This window comes from Monodelphis domestica, chromosome 2 (assembly GCF_027887165.1).
Source record: "Monodelphis domestica isolate mMonDom1 chromosome 2, mMonDom1.pri, whole genome shotgun sequence".
Classification (NCBI taxonomy): Eukaryota; Metazoa; Chordata; class Mammalia; order Didelphimorphia; family Didelphidae; genus Monodelphis; species Monodelphis domestica.
Window position 1 is genome coordinate 384,070,310 of NC_077228.1, and position 20,002 is coordinate 384,090,311.

Sequence of the window (20,002 nt, forward strand, 5' to 3'; positions counted from 1 at the left end):
GGAGCTTAATAAACATTTCATGATAGTAACTACCAATAAGGATACTCTGCGTTCTTATGACATCTCTTTATGATATGGATACCTAAAGGAATGTTCTATCTGCAGACAGCTTAGTTTACTTCAAGAGAGGCAATGTGGATGCAGGGTTGACCCGAAGCCAGAAAGAACTACAGCTATGGGCTAGGATACACCCCTGGCTGCTGGGCGCTCCATCTCCTGGCGCTCTGGTCCAGCTTGGAGAGAAGGGGATTCCTGCCGAGGGTGTGATGACTTAGACACCCACGAACAGACATTACCTCTGTCCTTTTATATCGTGGTTGGCCTTGTGAAGCATTTCCTGGGTACCTTTTGGTCACAGCTCTAAGGAAGCGGCCTGACCTGGAGAAGCTCCCTCTCTCCCCAACTTCTCACAGGAATGAAGCAGTGAGTCCCGTCCCCGCATCCCTCCCCCCCCCATCCCCTTTAGGATTAAAGAAATGCATTCTTGGCCTCCCTGTGACTAGGGAGCTGTGTAGCCTCAGCAGGCCCTAGGGTGATGGGGATGCCTAACTTCTGCAGAGCATTCCCAGAGGGATCCTCTCTGGAAGCTCACAGCCCTGGGAGGGAGGTGCCTTGGTTGCTCCGTTGTGTCCAACTCTTAGTGACCCCCACACTACAGCCGTCCACGAGGTGTTCTTGGCACTGAAGTGCTTTGCCATTTCCTTCTTTTGTCAGGAAAGCAGAAGTTAAGTGATTTGTATCAGGGTCATGTAGTTAGGAAGGTCAGATTTGACCTTGGGCCCTCTTGATTCCAGGCTCTTAACTACTGAGGCATAGAGGCCTCAGGTGCTATTATTATCTTCATTTTACAGAAACTGAGGTACAAAAAAGGTACAAAAATGACTTACCTAGGGGTCCCAGAGAGGACAATTCAATCTTCTTAATTACAATTCCAGCACTATCCACTGCACTACCTTGATGCCTATGAAATTAGGTCATTGAATTAAGTGTAATTTTTTTTTCTGGTGCAAAAGGAAAAGTTTCTATGATTTAGATTCTTTGTACACACTCAAAACCAAGCTTGTTTCTCATTTTATACTCATGTTGTCATTTCCTGCTCTGGCCACAACAGATTATTAACTTTAATCTATGATGAGAAATGTTTTATAATGGACCAGCCCCAGAACCTATAGACTTAGCCCTAGTCATCTTGTTTCTGTTTCCCAAAGAATATTTTCTCAAACCCAAAACCATTTTACATGTGTTAACCTAATTCTGCTCATTATAGAAAAGCAGTATGGCGTAAGTTATAGAGAAGAGACCGAGCTACATGGGGAGAGTTTCCTGACACATAATACGCCGATACATAATCAATGCTGACTCTTACTGACTCATCTGAGAGGTTCCCTCTGTTGAGAAGTCACAGATCCAATTCTAGTTCTTATTTCTATGAAAAGTTAACTTTATTAGAGGCACTCAGATTTTTCCCAAATCTAGGCTTCTATAGGTCATTTGCAAAAACTGTTATATAGACTGCAAAGACTCCTATCCTTGTAGTTACATATCCTGCAGTGACCTACCAGACGTTCTCTGCCTCTTATACGCATGCTTGCCTCAATCTCACTGCCTCCACTCTTCAACACCACTTGAATTTATTTCACATGCTTCTGCTAATGTAACCTTTAAATGTCTTGATCATGCCCACTTTCTCCTTTTCCTCTTATTTATCTCAGTGGAATTACCAACCTAAAAGGGCTAACTCTAAAAAAATTTTTGCCATCTAAGAGCCACAATGTTGGTGCAAGAATATAAAAGTTCTGAAGAATAAAACTCCTAAAATCTCTTTAATCCTATAAACTGGTTGTAGTTGGTTGGAAGCAGTGGATAGCTGTGTAGCCCAGTGGATAGAGGAAAGGATCTGAAGTCAGGAACACTGAACTTCCTGAGTTCAAATCTGACTTTAGACACTTACTAACCATGTGATACCAGGCAAAACACTTTATTCTGTTTGCCTCCAGTGAACTGGAGGAGCAAATGGTAAACCATTCTGGTATCTTTGCCAAGAAGACCCCAAATGGTGTCACAAAGAGTTGTACATGACTGAAATGACTAAATAAAAAAAAAATTAGTTGAAAAGAGAAGAAAAATGGTGGGGGAAGGTGGTGGTATTTATAAAGGGGGTTTGGGGACACAGGATTGAGGAAAGAACTCCAAGGCTGGCTTCTACAGCCATAGTGCCAAGTTTGGAAGTGGGTAGCTCTTTCAGCGAGATAGCCAAGGTCAAGGGAAATGAGATGGCAGAAAACAGAGACCTCAAAACAGTTCGAAGGAACGGGAGAGTGCGAACAGAGAATATATCTGAAAGCTAAACCAGCAACAGGAAACTTGGGCCAGAAATTAGGAGAGCCAAAAAGAAAATATTAGTCAGGTTTACTAATCTGTTCACCCTGGGAACACTCCTGGCAGCTAGAAGAATAACAGTCCCCTTTGCAGCATGTCCTAAGGCAAGGTTAAGTTGGAGCTGGGTAGACAAGTGATTTCCCAAACTGGATAAATTCCAACTGACCCAGCCTCAACTATTTTTGTAATGCCCGGCATGGTGGAATAGTTTTTCATTACCACTGAACAATCGAGCAGTTTCTTCTATTCTTTACTGAGTCAAGGAGACATGGAATGTGTTTGTCACAGAAGTCCATCAGGGACTGGGGAAATGAGAAAGGTATGAGTTTTGTGGTCCTCAGGCACTTTGTTTCCATTCGTTCACCGCCAAATATAGGAATGCCACCCTGAAACAAGGCTTTTTAATCGTTTGTAGATTAACTATGTAATGTGGATATTTTTTTCTGTGTACATGTATTACGTGTGTGTGTGTGTGTGTGTGTGTGTGTGTGTGTGTGTGTGTGTGTGTGTTTGCACTTACTTCACTGGTTGAACTGACACTGACCTACAGAAAAGTTCATGGTTAAGAAGAAAGAGAGCTTTATGTTCTTCTGTTTCCCCAGGAGAATAATAACACTGTGAAGAGGGAAAACTGAGTTTTGTTTTTATTGGGTAATATTGGAAAAATTCTTAAGGAAAAATTTTCCTATGTAGTCTTCCAGATCTCTTTGTCGTGGATTTCTGTTGTTAGGGAAATATCCTCCCAGATGAAGAATTTACTAAGCTCTGTGATTGTTTACTGGGCCTGGAATGCTTAAAATATTCTCCTTAGTACTTCTCAGCAATCTACCTAATAAACCTTTTTTTTTGTTTGTTTATGTTGCAGTTGCTTTTATTTGTCTTTGATAAAATCTTCTCTTAATACCATAATGAAACTCTCTCCTTTTTCATGTCATTTTCTATGGTCAGTAAAATAATTATTTGCATTTTGAATTGCTAATCTTAGACTGATCAAATCTGACTGGTATATGTACATGATGAATGCCTGATCTAGTGTCTACTTAGCATTAAGATATTGATTGCATAGCTCTGTAGAATGAGAGCTTTAGAATGTCTCCCTTGTGTCAGTGGTGCTCATGATATGAAGATAATTTTTTTTTTTTGAGGAGTTACTTCTAAATGAAAACTAACCACTAAGCCAGCTAGATGGCAAAATGGATAGAATGCTAGGCCTGGAGGCTGGAGGACCTAGATTCAAAACTGGCCTCAGATACTTCCTAGCTATGCAACCGACCCTGGGCAAGTCATGTAACCCTGATTACCTAATCCTTTCCCTGTTTTTTTTTTTAACCCTTACCTTCTGCCTTGTTGATACTAAAACAGAAGAGCAGTAAGGGCTAGGCAGTGGGGGTTAAGTGATTTGCCCAGGATCACCCAGCTAGGAAGTATCTGGGGTCCGATTTGAACCCAGGACCTCCAGTCTCTAGGCCTGGCTTTCAATCCACTGAGCCACCTAGCTGCCCCCTCCCTTATTTCTTAGAGGAGAGAGAGAGAGAGAGAGACAGAGACAGAGACAGAGACAGAGACAGAGACAGAGACAGAGACAGAGACAGAGACAGAGACAGAGAGACAGAGAGACAGAGAGAGAGCACTGCTCCTCTGGTGACTCCTGTGGCATCTGTCTGCCCCCGTAGCTGGGGTGGCCTCTTGCAGGCATCTCCAGCGACTATGAAGGGATTTGCTTTGTGGTAGTCTTGGCATTTGTCAACATCTTAAAGGTCTTCTCTTTCTGCTCTGGTTAGGGTTGTGATTCCCTTCAACCAAGCTCTTTGCGGTAGCAACAGAGCATCTGACCAGGAATTCCATTTGGCTTAGCTCAGCCAGGAGGAGAGTCTTGGTGACCTTTGGGAAGTATTGTCCTTGGAGCTCTTTACTGGAACCCTTTTTCTCTAGAGGTCCAGCGATGGGAAAGCTCCTAGCCACAGACTCCACATTCAGAGAGAGTAGTCAGAAACGTCAATGTCTGGCACCAGGTACAAGAAGAAACAGCTAGGTGCTAAAGTGGATAGAATGCTGAGCCTGAAGTCAGGAACTGACCGGTCAGAAATTCAAATCCAGCCTCATACAGTGAATAGCTGTGGGGCCTTGGGCAAGTCACTTTACTTCTGTTTGTTTCAGTTTTCTCGTCTATAAAATGGAGATTAATAATAGCACTGATCTCCCAGGGTTGTTTGTGAGGATCCAATGAGGTCATTTTTGTAAAACACTTAGCATAGTGTCTGGAGCAGAGTAGGCACTATATAAAGGTTTATTATTGTTTATTATTATTAATATCATCCCTTTTCAACCATGGATTCTGATATAAGTAAAAAAAATTGAAGTGAATTGCTTACTAATTTCCTCTCCTTAGCACTTGAGTGGGGTTATTAAACCAGTGTTATTTCTATAACACTATGGAGTGCAGACAGAACCAGTCTAAAATATATTAGAAAATATTTAACAAAGTAAAGAAATATACAATAAAACAAAGATGATGTTAACATGTGGTTTTCTGAGTCAATACGCAATTCCCAGAATTCCTTGAGTGGGTTTTAGCGGCCCCTGTTTCAATTTGAGTTTGAGACCACTGACTTAGATCACCCGGAGCAGCTGGCAGCAATGCCCCCTAAAGCCTATGCAGCCCTTCAGGGGGGCCCTTGTCCTAAATCAGCTCAGAGATGATAGATATCCATCCCTGGTTTACCAGCAGTCACTTTGGAAGTGGTATTTCTCACAATCCGATCTTCCTAAAAGGAAAAAGAAGCAAAAGCGACTCTGTATTCACACCGCAGAGCATGTCATTATCTCTGATGGGCATTCATCTGCAAGTCTGAATGCCATTCATTCAGTAGTTCTTCAGCACGTTCTGTGGGCAAACACTGTTGCAGGGACTGGGGAGGATGTGGAGGTGGAGCAGAGAGGCCCAGGGACAGGCGGTCATGGATGTCTTCTCCTAGAGGAGAGGCATGGTTTTGGTTTGTGTGTGTGTGTGTCCTTGGTCCAGTGCCAGGTACATAGGAGGCACTTAATAGATGCTTATTAATCTGTTGATCAAGTAATAAGACCTTGTGCTTCCTTTATGTGACTTACAGAAAGGGCTGCATTGGTGCTATACAAATAATGCATTAGATCACTGTAAAGTAGAGTTCCTTGTGAAGTCCTCACAGTGAGGTCATTCCTAGGCAGCCTGGTGTGCTGCAGCCACAAGCATAAGGAAATAATGTCATCTACGGCTGAAAAGGCAGATTATGAAGGATCTTGAATTTATTCATTAAGGCAGTGTTGTTTAGTCATTTCAGTCGCTTCACACTCTTTCTGACCTCATCTGGGGTTTTCTTCGAAGACATATCAGCCTTCTCCAACTCACCTTACAGATGAGGAAACTGAGGCAAACAGGGTTAAGTGACCCATTCAGGATCACACAGCCACTAAGTGTCAGAGGCCAGATTTGAACTCAGGTCTTCTTGACTCTGGGCCTGGCACACTTAACCACCTAGCTTTCCTCAGTCAGCAATGGGGAAGTACTAAAGGTTTTTGAATAAAAGATTTTCCTATATTACCAGTTCATATGACCTGAGGAGTGAAAGAAGAGAGTGAACCAGTCCTGTGATGACTACATTCCTTCCACTAGCACAGATCAGTAACTCATCTATAATTAACAATCTTAGAAAAGTGGATTGGATTACCAGGAGGCCAAAAGACTTTCCCAAGGTCACTTAGCCAACTTGATTCCCAAGAGGGACTCAAATCCATTAAAGACTCACCTTCCCAGCCCCAAGGCCATCCTTCTTTGTGGCATAAACAGTACATAAACAGCAGCCATGATAAAGGACAGACTGGAGGCAGAAACCCTTGCTGAGAACCCAGGGGTAGGTTTTAGAGAGGATCTGGACAAGTTTTGCAAAGGATAGGCCCATTGATGGGTTGGATTCTGCATCACAGATCCTGCTTCTTTTCAAATCCCAGTTTCCTAATATGACTCCTAATTTTTTTTTTTTTAGCTCTTTGCTCTCTGTGAAACCTTTGGTTACCACAACTACTTCCGGTCCTCCTATTCCAGTCACTGCCAGAGGCCCCATCATCCCCTTCAGGTCTACCTGAAGAAGCCTCCAGGAAGTCAACAAGCATTTAATAAGCCCCTAACCTACTTCGTGCTCCTAACTATTGCTCATTTACAATAACTCTAAGAGGGAAATGCAATTCAAAGTCAGCTCCTCCAAAAACTCACCAACCCAGTGGGATTTGCCTGAATCTTGGGGCAGAGGATGGACCCTCCTTCCTAGCCCCTCTCACTTCAGTGAAAGTGGAATAAGATCTGAGATGCATTCCATGCTCTAGAGGTTAGATGCTATAGAAGGTGTATCCCTAGGGTTTAACCCTTCTGGGTAGTCATAGGGTTGGGGATTTCCTTGTGAAAATGAGGCAGGTGCAGGAGAAACAATAGTGGTCTGGATGCCAAAAAAACCTCTCTGCTCCAGATCTCATGCTACTATCTTTGTGACCCTGGCAAAGCCATTTATAATCTCTCTTTTCTCAGCTGCGAAATAGAGAAAGCAATCCTTGTACATATGGCACAGGATTGTAGTGAGGAAAGGGCTCTGCAAGCCTTGAAGTGATAGGTGGCTGCAGGAACTCTGTTGTTCTAAGACAAGCCGATAGTGATGGAGCTAAGCTTCATGAGGCAATGTTTTTTCTCTTTTCACCTAGTTACAATAAGTAACTTTTATTTGAGTTCAGATTGGGCTGTGGTTTTCTTAGGATTTAGATACCCTCTGAATGCATGGTTTATCATGGAGCAATATAAGCCTTAGAAATATACTTCTTTTTAATGTTTTCTCCTTTTTTGTCCAATTGTTTTTAATCATGTCTGACTCTTTGTGATGCCATTTGGAGTTTTCTTGGCAAAGATACTGGAATGGTTTACCATTTATTTCTCTATCTCATTTTTCAAATGAAGAAACTGAGGCAAAAAAAGTTAAGTGACTTGCCCAGGGTCAAATAGCTAGGAAGGATCTGTGGCTCAATTTAACTCAGGAAGATGAGTCTTCTTCACTGCATCCACTAAGCCACCCAGCTTCCCCAATGTGTTTTCCTTATTTAATATATTTTTTGCTCTCTTTTCTATGCTGAATTACAGAAAGATTTTCCTCCTTTTCCTCATGTATCAGTGTAATTTTCATACAGATTAAATGCTAAACCATTCCCTGACTCTTGCCCTTCAGTCATTTAAAAAACAAAGTTGTTTTTACACAGCCCCAGCAAGGCCTTACTTGTTTATATTTTGTTGTCAAAATCCTTATTTTACCTTATCTCTAGGGTCCTGTGTTTTGGGTTTCATGGGATCATAGATTTGAAGGTAGAAAGGGACGTGGAAGACATCAAGTCCAGTGGTGTCAATCTCAAATAGAAAAACAGGAGCAACTATAGAAGGATCCCACAGGACACATGTTGACTTGGAAAATCACCTATTTATATTATCTTTGTTCTATTTTATTGTTATTTATTTTGTTAACTATTTCCCAATTACATTTTAATTTGGTTCTGCAAGACTTGGGAGTTGCGTTTGACAGCTGATCTGGTCCAACTCCATCATTTATAGATGAGGACGCTGTTGTCCAAAGACGCTAAACAAATTGCCAGGGTCAAAATGGTGGCAGGGTCCGGATTTTAACCGAAGTCCACTGACTTCAAAAGCCAAAACTCTTTCCTTTGGAATCTGTAAGCTATAGTTCCATTGCCTAAATTGTGCAACTAGTAGATCAATAAGACTTAAAGCTGGGACAGGGATTGGAGAAGTCATCCATCTAGGCTCTTGTTTAAAGAGGGGGGGAAATGGGACTTAGGAGGTACAGCAACTTATCAAAAGCTGTATTGGCAGCAGGGAGCAGAGCCAGGTCTCAGACAAGACTGCCCAAATTATGCTTTGCCAACCATTCTGAAGATGAGGTTTACATGCATGTAGGTCTGTTGTTTTTTTTTCATTTATTTACTAAAGATGCTGTTATTTTCTGCCTCATAGTGGCTTCCTCCTGGATGATTTAGGTTTAAGAAAAGCAGGCAGAACTTTCAAGAAGTCATTTAATCCGGCCCATGGACAGATTAGAATCCTGCCTGTCTGTCAAGCTTTCTTTTGGGCTCAAGACTAAAATGGAATACATATCTCTGTCTCCTAAGGTTACCTGTTGTAGATATAGAATTTCTTAGGACTAGAATACAGACACACACACACACACACATTCTCCCAAGAATTGTTTCACCCTTCATCACTCAGATTGAATCTTGGCTGACAACAGAATGTTGACAGCTGACTTCCTGCTGTGCTTGCTCTGTTTCTTTGTCCCAGATTCAAAGTAGTCTAACTTAATTGGCAAAAATTTTTGCCATTCCTTCTTCCCTCTGGACCTTTCCTTGGGTGACATGGTGGGATCTGGGGCCATGGCAGAGGCTATGAGAGAGAGAAAGTAGGTGAAAAGGGAGTCACTGGCAGCATTTGGGCAACACTAATAAATGAAGCATTAGCCAGGAACCTGAGCAAGGATAGAATGCAGAGACACTCCGGGCACTTAAGGTACAACTAAGGTGAAAGAGACTGGACTAAGTTTTCAAGTTTAATAGGAAGCATTTTTTTTTCTTAATTCCTCAAAGTATTGAGATAGAGTATATGGGAGGGAATGGGAGAGGAGAGGGCTTAGTGCCAATGGTCCATTCTTAGCCTTAGCCACACTTTATTCCTCCCCAAGTGCTAAGTCCCTGGGTCCTTGGGCACCAAGCAGTTACCAGACTTCTCTACCATGTAGAGAAGGTGCCTCCATTTTCCATGAAACAGACTTGTCAAGTCTCCGTTTGAATTGGGCCCAGATGGGGCATTGTACCTACATTCCAGTGCCTGGGCCTCCCACATTAGATTTGCAGCCCTTACAGTGGGTCAGCTAAACGGCACAGGGAAAGATGTGCCAGGACTGGAGTCAGGAGGGCCAGAGTTTATATGCCATCTCAGACACTACATTTGTGGCCCTAGGCAAGTCACTTCACCCTGTTGGCGTCAGTTCTCTCATCTGTAAAATGAGCTGGAGAAGGAAATGGCGAACTGCTTCAGCATCTTTGCCAAGAAAATCCCAAATGGAATCACCAAGAATCCAACAACCAAAAATCCTCAAAGAACTTTATAAATATCAGCCATCATCCAATACAATAGCAATTGAAGATGGTTCCTATAAATGTTTCCATTCTGTTAAATTTCCTCAAAAATAATCTATTACTAAGAAAAGCAGTTTTAATATCAGTAACACACACTTCTTTTTATTTCTTAGCATTAATAGATGTCATTTCAAGGTCTAAAAAACTAATCCCATTGTGTGTGTCTATGTGTTTTCTTTCAGATTTACCCTTGGACTACAAATTTACCAGATTCTCTTCTGATGACCCAAAAATGACTGGTTATTATCCCAAACCCCCAATGGACATATTATCAAGTGGAAAGTCATTGACTACCAAATAAGTCGCCCTTTTTTCCTTTAAAAACAAAGGATAGTTAGTCAGTGCTATCAGAATGGTAATTTGTGATGAAAAAAAACTAGTACTGACATATTTTATCCAAAAGCTAATTCCAAAGAGCAATACAAATACAAATTTGTACTTCAAACTCTGTATCACCTGTGTTGGCTTGAAAACTTTCATTGTGTTACCTTTTTTTTTTGCTTGATACCATTGTTCTCTCTGAAGATCAATCACTTTAAATGATTTTGCTATTGATTCCACAACCAGGACAGTTGTGCTCTATGTTCTTTTGATATCTATTTCATAAGTTGTTCTTTGTTACAAGAAGAAGGCCAGAACCAAGAACTTAAATGGGAGTTTGCAGCCCATTGCCTGTGCTTGGCTGCTTATCCAGCATGTTAATTCTTGCCCACTATGGGAAGGGCACAGTGCCCATATTGGAAAATATCAGTAGTTTACTATACAACAAGTAGACGGTTGGTTGGTCTACTTAAGTTATAGCCAGGAGTTTAGAGTCAGAACAACCATATGATGAAAACAATGAGAATATAAATAGTTCATTAGTTAAACAAAATGTACACTCCTCAGGCACACTTTAGACAGGAGAAGAAATGTGACTCAGGGTTGGGTAATAGCTTTCATCTAAAATGCATTTGCCTAGCTCAAGTTCAGTTTGATAGTAACAGCTATAGGATGATGTTTTCACACCTGCATCCCAATAGGAAAGCTTCACAATTATTGACCATCACCAACTTTAAAGGTAAACCAAAGTATGATATCCACAATTTTACAAAACAAGCCTTTATACTCAGAATGTAAAAGAATTTAGATAAGGCTTTAGTTGTATTTTCACGTATGAGCTGAGCCATAGACAAGCAAAGAATATTTCTTTTCTGTTCTTCCTTGAGGCCTTTAGTTTTACCCAAAAATAAAGCTTTTCTTTTAAAAAAAATTGATTGTCAGTGACAATTTTTTTTACATTAAAAACACTCTTACATTCTTTTAAGCTGTCAGAATTGGTGTAGAAAATAGGGATGCTAAAATAAGATAATAATGGCATTTTATTTAGCCTTCAGCTATGTACCGTACCCCTAATGTATCTTGTTTCTCTTCTGTGCTTAAGTATTTTGAATCCTAAGGGATTGATTGCTTTTCATTTAGCCAAGTGATGAAAACTAAAATTTCACTTAAAAGTGGCACTGGGAAATCAGAAATAAAAAAAAGAAAAGAAAAAAAGAAAAAATGTGGAAAGGGGAAGGGGAGGACTAATGTTAGAAAACTAATCAATGGTCTAGAAAAGACTTTAATTTTAACATCAGCATTGTAATCCTAATCCAGGTGATGGATTAAATGACCTCCTATCTGCCTTGTGTTAATCTCCTCAGCAAAGAGTATGGCATGCTCCTTTAATATTGTTGTTTTTAATTCATTGTCTTTAATATTTCAATACCAGGGGTCTGATCTGAGCCAAAAATAAAAGAAGGGGGAACACTGATTAAAGTCGTTAAATCATAAACTAGATCCAATGATTTGTTATTTTAATAACTAAAAGTTTTATTTTAAAGAAAAGGACCTCAAGTAGTGAACCAGATTGAATCTATGTTTTCTAAAATTAGAATAAAATATACTAATTACATTTGGAAATATAATTTTGAAATGCTTTCAAATATCTTTTCCACCCAGGTGATCTGAAATTCTAACAATTTACAAAGTATTTTCTTTGAGTTTCTATATTTGGGATCTTTTTTTTTAGGAGTTGGAGAGAATCACATTTTTTTAAAAATGTATTTATTTGTTTGTTTGCTACATTAAAATCCCCAGATATCTCCCTTCCTCCCTCCCCTCCCTGAACTAGAGAAGGCATCATTACCAAAAAAACTTTTATATATATATATATATATATATATATATATATATATATATATATATATATATATATGCAGTATATCTTGTTTGTTTTTATTTATCAGTTCTTTGGAAGTAGACATACACATTTAAACAATATTAATGTTACTTAATTAATTATTAATTAATTAATTATTAATAAAAAATTAATGTTATAATTTTATCTTGGATTGGGGAAAATGGGAAAGAACTTAAAAATTCTAAATTATTTACAGCAACTCTCATTGTATTGTCAAAGAACTGGAAAGTGAGGGGATGCCCATCAATGGGGAGTGACTAAACAAACTGTGACTTATGATTGCGATGAAATACTACTGCTCTTTAAGAAATGACAAGTAGGTTGATTTTTTAAAAAAACATAGAAAGATCTACATAAAATTATGAAGAATAAAACGAGCACTTCTGACTGGAAACTACACACCTAGGAAACCTGAGACAATCTAGACAGAATATTGATTCTTGTACTAATGTCATGCTTGTAAATTCTGGTCATAAATACATTAATGAAAGTTATATTCAAACACTAAGATGAAAGAATCCTGTCAAATCCTTTTCTCCTAATTGGAGGAAACTTGTCTACATTATGCAATCAGGATCCAAAAGAATTCAGTTGCCTAAAGCAGATAGTCAACTCTGACAAAATGAAAACAGTATACAAAAGTAAGATAAGTTAAGGATACTTAAAACACACTCTGCCTACTTCCCAACTGAGTGGCCTTCAGGGCAATATTTGCTGTGCATGTAAAATCTTTGTCACTACAGAAGAGGTTTTATAATTCTGTAGTCATCTTAGCCTTTTTGGTGAGAAATATTAACTTTTGTTGCATCTATTTGGAATTAATGACATTGACATTTCAACAGCCTATCCCAAATTTAAGTAAATGTGAATTGCTTCAGAATCTGCCCTGATCAAATTATATGAGATGTTTTCAGCTCTGCCTATCACATTTTAGAAAGGAAGGACAAGAATAAGCCAGACAATATTAAGGAAGGAATCAAAATGGCACCAAATTAGCCCTGTGATTTAAGAAGATTGTATAAAGGATATATTGGAGAGAAGAGATACTATCAGTGTGGAGACAAGTTAAGAAGATATTACAATAGTCTAGGCAAGATGTAATAAAGACCATCTAGGATGGTGGAAATATGTGTAAAAAGGGGATGAGTATGAGAAATATCATGAAGTGGTGATGACCCAATCTAGGATGATGGAAATATATAGAGAAAAGAGATGAACATGAGAAATATTATAGAAATGAATCAACAGGACTTCCCAAATGGTATAACAGGCATGTATTTAGGGCTTGATTGCAAGGAAGGAGATTGGGTAATCTTTGATCAAATTGAAGAATTTAACCCATCACACTGATGAGATTGAGTCTTAGGCTACTGGTTAAATGCAATTGAAGGGTAACTAAAGAATGACTGACTATCTGAAGAGCAACCACACTTATATGTGACCTATAAAAGCAAGATGGCCCAAATGAGGGCTCAGCTTTTGAGGACTTAGCTTTTTGCCTCTTCTCTTATACCTCTTCCTATGTAGCGGGTAGATTTTTCTCTTCTCCCACCCATCACCAGAAGTAATAAATAATACTGATTTATAGCAGAATCACAAAATACGGGAAGACATTTTAAAAGTTTGGCCTGTGAGGAGTTTAAAAACATTGTCTAGAACCTCAACATCCTATAAAATAAAAGGGGATTTTTTATTCCCTTGGCAGGATAATCCCAGAATCTGACCTTCTAGCAAAGAAGGGAGATTTCCTGGGCAGCACTAGTTTTGAGAGTTGCCAAGTGAGTAACTCCAAGTTCAAGAGTTCTTGAGTTCAAAAGTTTGGGCACTGGGCCTTTTAGAGAGATAAGATTTCCTAATGCATCCTACTTCTTGAAGAAGGAAGAATACAATTCCATGGTTCCTGCTTAGAGTATTACTTAAGAAGCAAAACTTGTATGTTATTCAAACAATGCAAGTATGATGAAAAAGGGAGATGTATGTTGCTTAGGAACAAATATAATAAATTCTGTTTGGCAGAACATTTAGGTGAAAATGCCTAGCAGATGATTAAAGATAAGGAACAGAAGGTAAGGAGACAGAATGGAACTAGATATATAAATTTGGGGAAAAGAATAGAGGTGAAAATTGAAGTACTGGAAGTAAATGAAATCACCAAGAATAAAAGAAAAAAGACAATGGCATTTCTACAGGAAGCTTCACCAACAAGCAACTGACTTCAGCTGGTGCATGCTCCCCTGCCCAAAAAGGGGGAAAAAAAACTTTATCTGCATCTATCATCATCAAATATCTACATTTGGCTTCTAATTACTTATCATTGTAACCAGTTCTCAGTCACCAACCACTTCCAAAGTAAATACACTGAGAAACATTTATCCTTTCATTTAAAAACTTTTATCTTTGTCATCATCTGAGGTTTTCGCCCACTCTGTTGGGGAACTCACAGGTTTGGTAACTAATAGCAACGTCATGCAATACTTTATCTCTGAAAGTTAAAAGGAAATGCTTTTTTATTCTTTTAGTTGACTTTCTTTGATCATCTTTCCCCTACTCCCCCACTGATCAGCTGAAAGTATTTTCTTTCTTTTCTAATTTTTTTTAGAATAGATATTTATTTGCCCCCATCATCCATTAATAAAATACATTAATAAAAAAGCTAAGTGGTCCAGTGGATAGAGTGCTGAGCCTAGAGTCAGGAAAAACAGTTCAAATCCAGTCTCAGACACTTCTTAGCTATGTGACCCCAGGCAAGTCATTACTTCAATTTCCACATCTATAAAATGAGTTGCAGAAAGAAATGGTCAACCACTCCTGTATCCTTGATAAGAAACCCTAAAAGGGGTCACAGACATAACTGAAAATGATTAAACAGCAATATTATATATATATATATATATATATATATATCATATCATATCATATCTTCTATTCCCCTTGCCCCCCAATAAACTGTAAGATTTTAAGGGAATGGATGGAATATGCCATTTTAAAAGAATTTTTGTATCCACAGATACCTTCTTTAGTGCCTTGCTATTCTTCCTAAACAGCCATAATAATAATGATTTTAAAAAATAATTTGTATAGTAGCAGGCACAGTGCTAAGCACTTTACAAATATTCTGTCATTTGATCTTCATGACCTGGGAGGTAGGCACTATTAACCCTTTTTTACAGTAGAGGACATTGAGGTTAAGTGACTTCCTTAGAACATAGAGCTAATTAAGAGTCAGGTCTTTCTGACTCCAAGTTCAGCCCTCTATCCATGGGGCACCTAGATGCCTCAACAGTAACAACCTGGCCCTTGGGTAGTGCTGGGTCTGGAGTCGGGAAGACATCTTCCTGAGTTCAAATCTGGCCTCAGATGCTTGATAGCTATGTGACCCTGACCAAATTACTTGACCGTGTTTGCCTCAATTTCCTTATTTGTATAATGAGTTAGAGAAGGGAATGGCAAACCACTCCAGTATCTTTGCCAAGAAAACCCTAAATGGAGCCATGAAAAACCAGACATGTATGAAATAACAATAAATATTTCCTTCCTGTCTCCCTCCCTCCCTCTCCACCCCACAAAAAATAGCAATACAACCTTCCATCTCCCAAATCAAGGTCTTTCCACAGGCTGTTCTGCATACCTGACATTCACTGTCTTTATACCTCAGGCTCTTTGAATCCCTTCAAAGCCAAGCCAACAAGTCAGCAAGGATTTATGAAACATTTACTGTGTGTTAAGTGCTGTGGGTACAGATAAAGGAAAGAATAGCCCCTGAAGTGCAGTGGTACAAGAAGCCTTTCTTGATCCCATCCTCCTCAGCAGCAAGAGTCTCCCCTGAAGTTGCCTTGAATAATTCTGGCTTCATCCGTCCTAACTTCTGCTACACTTGTATTTACCTTGTATACAATTTGTATTTTCTTAAATGTGTACATTTATGTGTCCCTGATAGTATATAAACTGCGTCCCCACTACCTAGTGTGCAAATCTGGCATATAGCATATCAATAATGCTCATGGATTGATAGGCCCAAATTAATGTCTGTCTTCCACAGTTAATCATTGTTACAATATTGCTGTTACTATGTGCAATATTCTCCTGGTTCTGCTCACTTCACTTAATAGCAGTAAGTCTTAATATCATGTAAGTCTTCCCAGGTTTTTCTGAAACCATCCTGATTTTTGTATCCACAAACACCTTCTTTAGTGCCTTGCTATTTCTCCTAAACAGCCATAATAATAACCATCCTGATGGTCATTTCTTTTAGCAAAATAGTATTCCATCACAATGATGCACTACCACTTGTTTGGCGATTCCACAATTGATGGGCATCCTCTCAGTTTCCAATTTTTTGCCACCACAAAGAGCTCTGCTCTAAATGTTTTTGTATATATAGGTCCACTTTTTTCTTTGATCTCTTTGGGATACATTCCTAGTAGTGGTATTGCTGGTTTGATAGCCCTTCATTCTCTAGTATAGTTGAACCAATTCACAATTCCATCAGCAGTGCATTAGTGTCCCACCTCCCCTCTAGCATTTATAATTTTCTTCTTCTGTCATGTTAACCACTGTGATTGGCATTAAGTGGTACCTTAGAGTAGCTTTAATTTAGATTTCCATAATCAATGGTGATTTAAAGCATACTTTCTTATTTTCTATGAACTAACTTCAAAAAATAAATTATAATCATGGGTACCCAGCCCTATTTTGTCTTTTAGGACTGAAAGGATAGAATGCCCCAGTATATTATTTGGTAGTGTTGATTTTGTTGGCCATAGTAAAAGCAGCCATACAAAGCCCTTTGTTTTCCAGAATGTGATACCCTTATTGCTCTTTACACTCCAGAATTTGTGAGTGCCAAATATTTGAGGGTGTTTGGCATCCCTTAGAGTATTTAAATGTAGATCAGTGCTTCTAAATGCTGGGCTTTCTGGACTCCAAAGCATAAAGTTGCTCCAGGGATTTCAATCCAGACCTGAAGTTTTCTGAGTATTTTCATCTGCTTTTGGTTTGGATAAAGAGAGAAGGGGGCATAATACCTGGCAGAACTCTGGTTGGGGAAATCGATTTTAAAGATTCCTGGGTTACAATCCATTTGATCTCAGGAAGTTCTTGGTTTTATATCAGACTGACACCATCCCAAGACACTTAGTTTCCTTGATGTGACTACAATCTTAATCTAACCTTCAGTGATCATCCCAGAATGGAGGGAGGAAAGGCCCTAGAGTTCTGAAATACAATCCAGAATGGTTCCATGTTTGTATATTGTCAAATGTAGTTTATATATGTTGAAATGTGGCCCTGAGTACAAGATCCCTTAAACCCTTTTGGCCTTAGTCCCCTTCTCTGTAAAATGTGAATAATAATAGTACCTACCTCCCAAGGTTGTTGTACAAATCAAATGAGATAATATTTGTAAAGTGCCTGTCATATGATGGGTGCTTTATAAAAGTCTTTATTATTATTACTATTATTATAGAAGCCCCCTCTTAGTCAATAGTCTCTAGTTATTTTGTCCTCCTGCCACCATAGCCAAATAGAGAATAATTTAAAAGCTAGCTCAAGAGTAAATCTATTATCTTATCAATGAAGAAAAATAAATGAGGACAGGGGAGAAGACAAAGAATCAGAAAATAATAAATGAAACGTTAGACAAAAAAGATTCTAGTTACATCTTGGACAAGACTCATAAAATTGGGTTTTTCCTGTTTGGGATGATAATTTGATCAGGATTTTAAAACACACTGGTTTGTATTCAACTTCCTGATATAAGCAATCAGCCTACTGAATCAATCAAACCTCAAAGAATACCCAATTTCTAAATTCCTGAGTGATGTCAGCTATTCTCTACAGTACTCCCAGAAGTCAAATTCCAGGAGAATAATGCAGAATATTTAAATATCTGAGAGGAAAAAAAAGGATTTATTGCCTAATTTTTGATCCTATATTGGAAATGCATGAGATTCTGTGGTGGTCACTGTCGAATGGGGATCTGAGGCCCTATTTTTTTTTCCATGTTGTAGTGTCTCCTGCAACTGCGGTGAAAACTATCCCCTAATCCCAAGAGACTAGCCACATGGCTCAGTGACTCCAGTGGATCGTCTGAATAGGTAAAAGACTTCCTTCTCTGTGTAGGATGGATAGCACTAAGGAGACCCCAGGGACCTAACTTTGGAGGACCATAGGCTTTTTAGTAGTGGAAGGGACTTTAGAACCATCCCCTCTAAACCCACTCATTTACAAGTAAGAGAGCCCAAATTCCAGAGTTCCTTCCATTCCGCGTGGAGTTAGGGAGAAACTCAGATCCATTTGTAACCACCACTTCTCTTTTCCCGGGGTGATGGAGGTGACCTAGGTGGCCCCAAGATCAGAGGGGGATGCCGCCGGTCCCAAAGTTCTTTCATTCCTGTAAGTTCTACAGGGCAAGCTGAGACGAAGGACTTCAGATAGGATAGAAGCTGGGGGGGGTGGGGGGGGTGGGGGGGAAGGCCTGGAGGGAACAAGTCCTAAGGAAAAGGAAAGGGGGAGGGGGTAGGGGGAGCTTACTGGAGGAAGGGGGATCCCCGGATCTGAGTCTCCTCCTCATTTCACAGCTGGCTTTGGTGACGTTGCGGTTTCCACCCCCTCTTCCTTTCTCCCCCACCCCCCAGCCACTAAGGGAGCCTAGGCACAGGCTCCCCTCCCTTCAAGTCGGCCTCCCTGCCCCCACCCTCACACGTCCCACCCCACCCCCTAGCTTGCGCTCCTTGTGGACCCAGTCCCTCCCGCCTGGCCCTAGGCTCAGGCGACCAGCGCATCCCCAGGGGCGGCGGAGAGGCGCAGACCTAGGAGTTCCTGGCCGGCATCCATGGAGCAGCAGGGACTGAGGGGCGCCAGGGGGGCCGGGTTTCTCCCACCCGAGGCTCCGGCCGCCATGGAATGAAAACGAGACGGCAGGGGTTAGAGAACCCGGACCAAGACGAGAAGGAGCCGGCTGAGGACTGAGCGGCTGCGGCGGCCCGGGATTGGTAAGAGGGATGAGCGGAGAGGGCGTGGGGACTGGAGCTGGCGAGCGAGAGCGCTTGGAGCGCATAAAGTTTCCTGGGGCAAATTTCAAGTTGCCTGGCCTCTCTGGGGTGTAAAGGGGAAGAAGCGGCCGGGACAGGAGCATCTCCGTCGGAAAGGCTAGGGAAACGGTGGAAAGTTACAGGCACCTCTTGGCTAGTCTCCGCCCGTTGCGCTCGGGCCGAACTGGGCCAGACGCCGCTGTCCCTGGCCCTGAGCGGAGCGCGCCGAACTTTCCCAGCTCCCCTACCTCCAAGAGAGAGCTGAGGGAGCCAGGAAAGAAGCCAGAGTCCGATAGCAGCCCTGACCCGCATAGCATCAGCTACCTTCCTCCTTTCTTGCTTCCTCCTCAATTTAAAGGACCAGAACAATGCTAGGTACACAGAGAGAGCCCCAAACTAGCCGGTGGCATGTTAGCGAACTCCCGCAGCCCCTCTCTCCCAGGGAAGTTTCCTGGACACCGACTTCTCCTAGCCCTCATTTCTTTCCTCTTCCCCTCCCGGTTTCTTTGCCCCCTTGACGTATAGGAGTTGCGGGGAGGAGGATCTTTGCTCTCTACAAACTGGCCCAATTTGGGACTGAAGAATCATATCCGAAGACATATATCCCAAACTTCCTCCGATGTTGGCTTCCAGATACCTATGGCTTCTGTAGCACTTAAATGGAAAAGAGAGGGAGGGCCTGGGGGAGAAAGTGAGGGAGAGTGGGGAGACCTCATTTATGGGCCACCTTTTGGTCTGGGCTTCACAGTTGGCTCTGGTTTGGGGTTATGTCTGTGGGGTGGCCCAGCACTTTGACTCACACACACTGAGAAGTTTCGTAAGTGATGCCACATGGGCTTACTGCTGTTTGAATCGACAAGGGCTAGAATCAGAATACAAGTACAAGCTGTTGCCTGGTGTGTGTGTGTGTGTGAGAGAGAGAGACAGACAGACAGACAGACAGACAGACAGACAGACAGACAGACAGACAGACAGAAAAAGAGAGAGTCAGAAAGAGAGCACAGAGAGAGAGAGAGAGAGAGAGAGAGAGAGAGAGAGAGAGAGAGAGAGAGAGAGAGAGAGAGAGAGAGAGAGAGAGAGATCTTCTGTAGGTTCATTTTTCCTTAAAGGAAACAGGGATTGCATTCTTGCCCCCCTCCCAACCCTTCAACAT

At 40.8% G+C, this 20,002-nt stretch overlaps 2 protein-coding genes across 2 annotated transcripts in view; both read left to right on the forward strand.

Annotated features, from left to right (window-relative positions):
- The window catches only part of NT5DC1 (5'-nucleotidase domain containing 1), a 266,402-nt gene extending 255,556 nt beyond the window's left edge, over positions 1–10,846 (forward strand). The window contains exon 12 of the mRNA XM_007484456.3: positions 9,777–10,846. Coding sequence (XP_007484518.2) covers positions 9,777–9,895 — 119 coding nt within the window. The 3' untranslated portion in view covers positions 9,896–10,846. The remainder of the gene's footprint in view (positions 1–9,776) is intronic.
- A 7,596-nt stretch (positions 10,847–18,442) lies between these two features.
- DSE (dermatan sulfate epimerase) overlaps positions 18,443–20,002 on the forward strand; it is an 82,117-nt gene continuing 80,557 nt past the window's right edge. The window contains exon 1 of the mRNA XM_001369067.4: positions 18,443–18,810. The gene's annotated coding sequence lies outside the window, so the exon portion shown is untranslated. The remainder of the gene's footprint in view (positions 18,811–20,002) is intronic.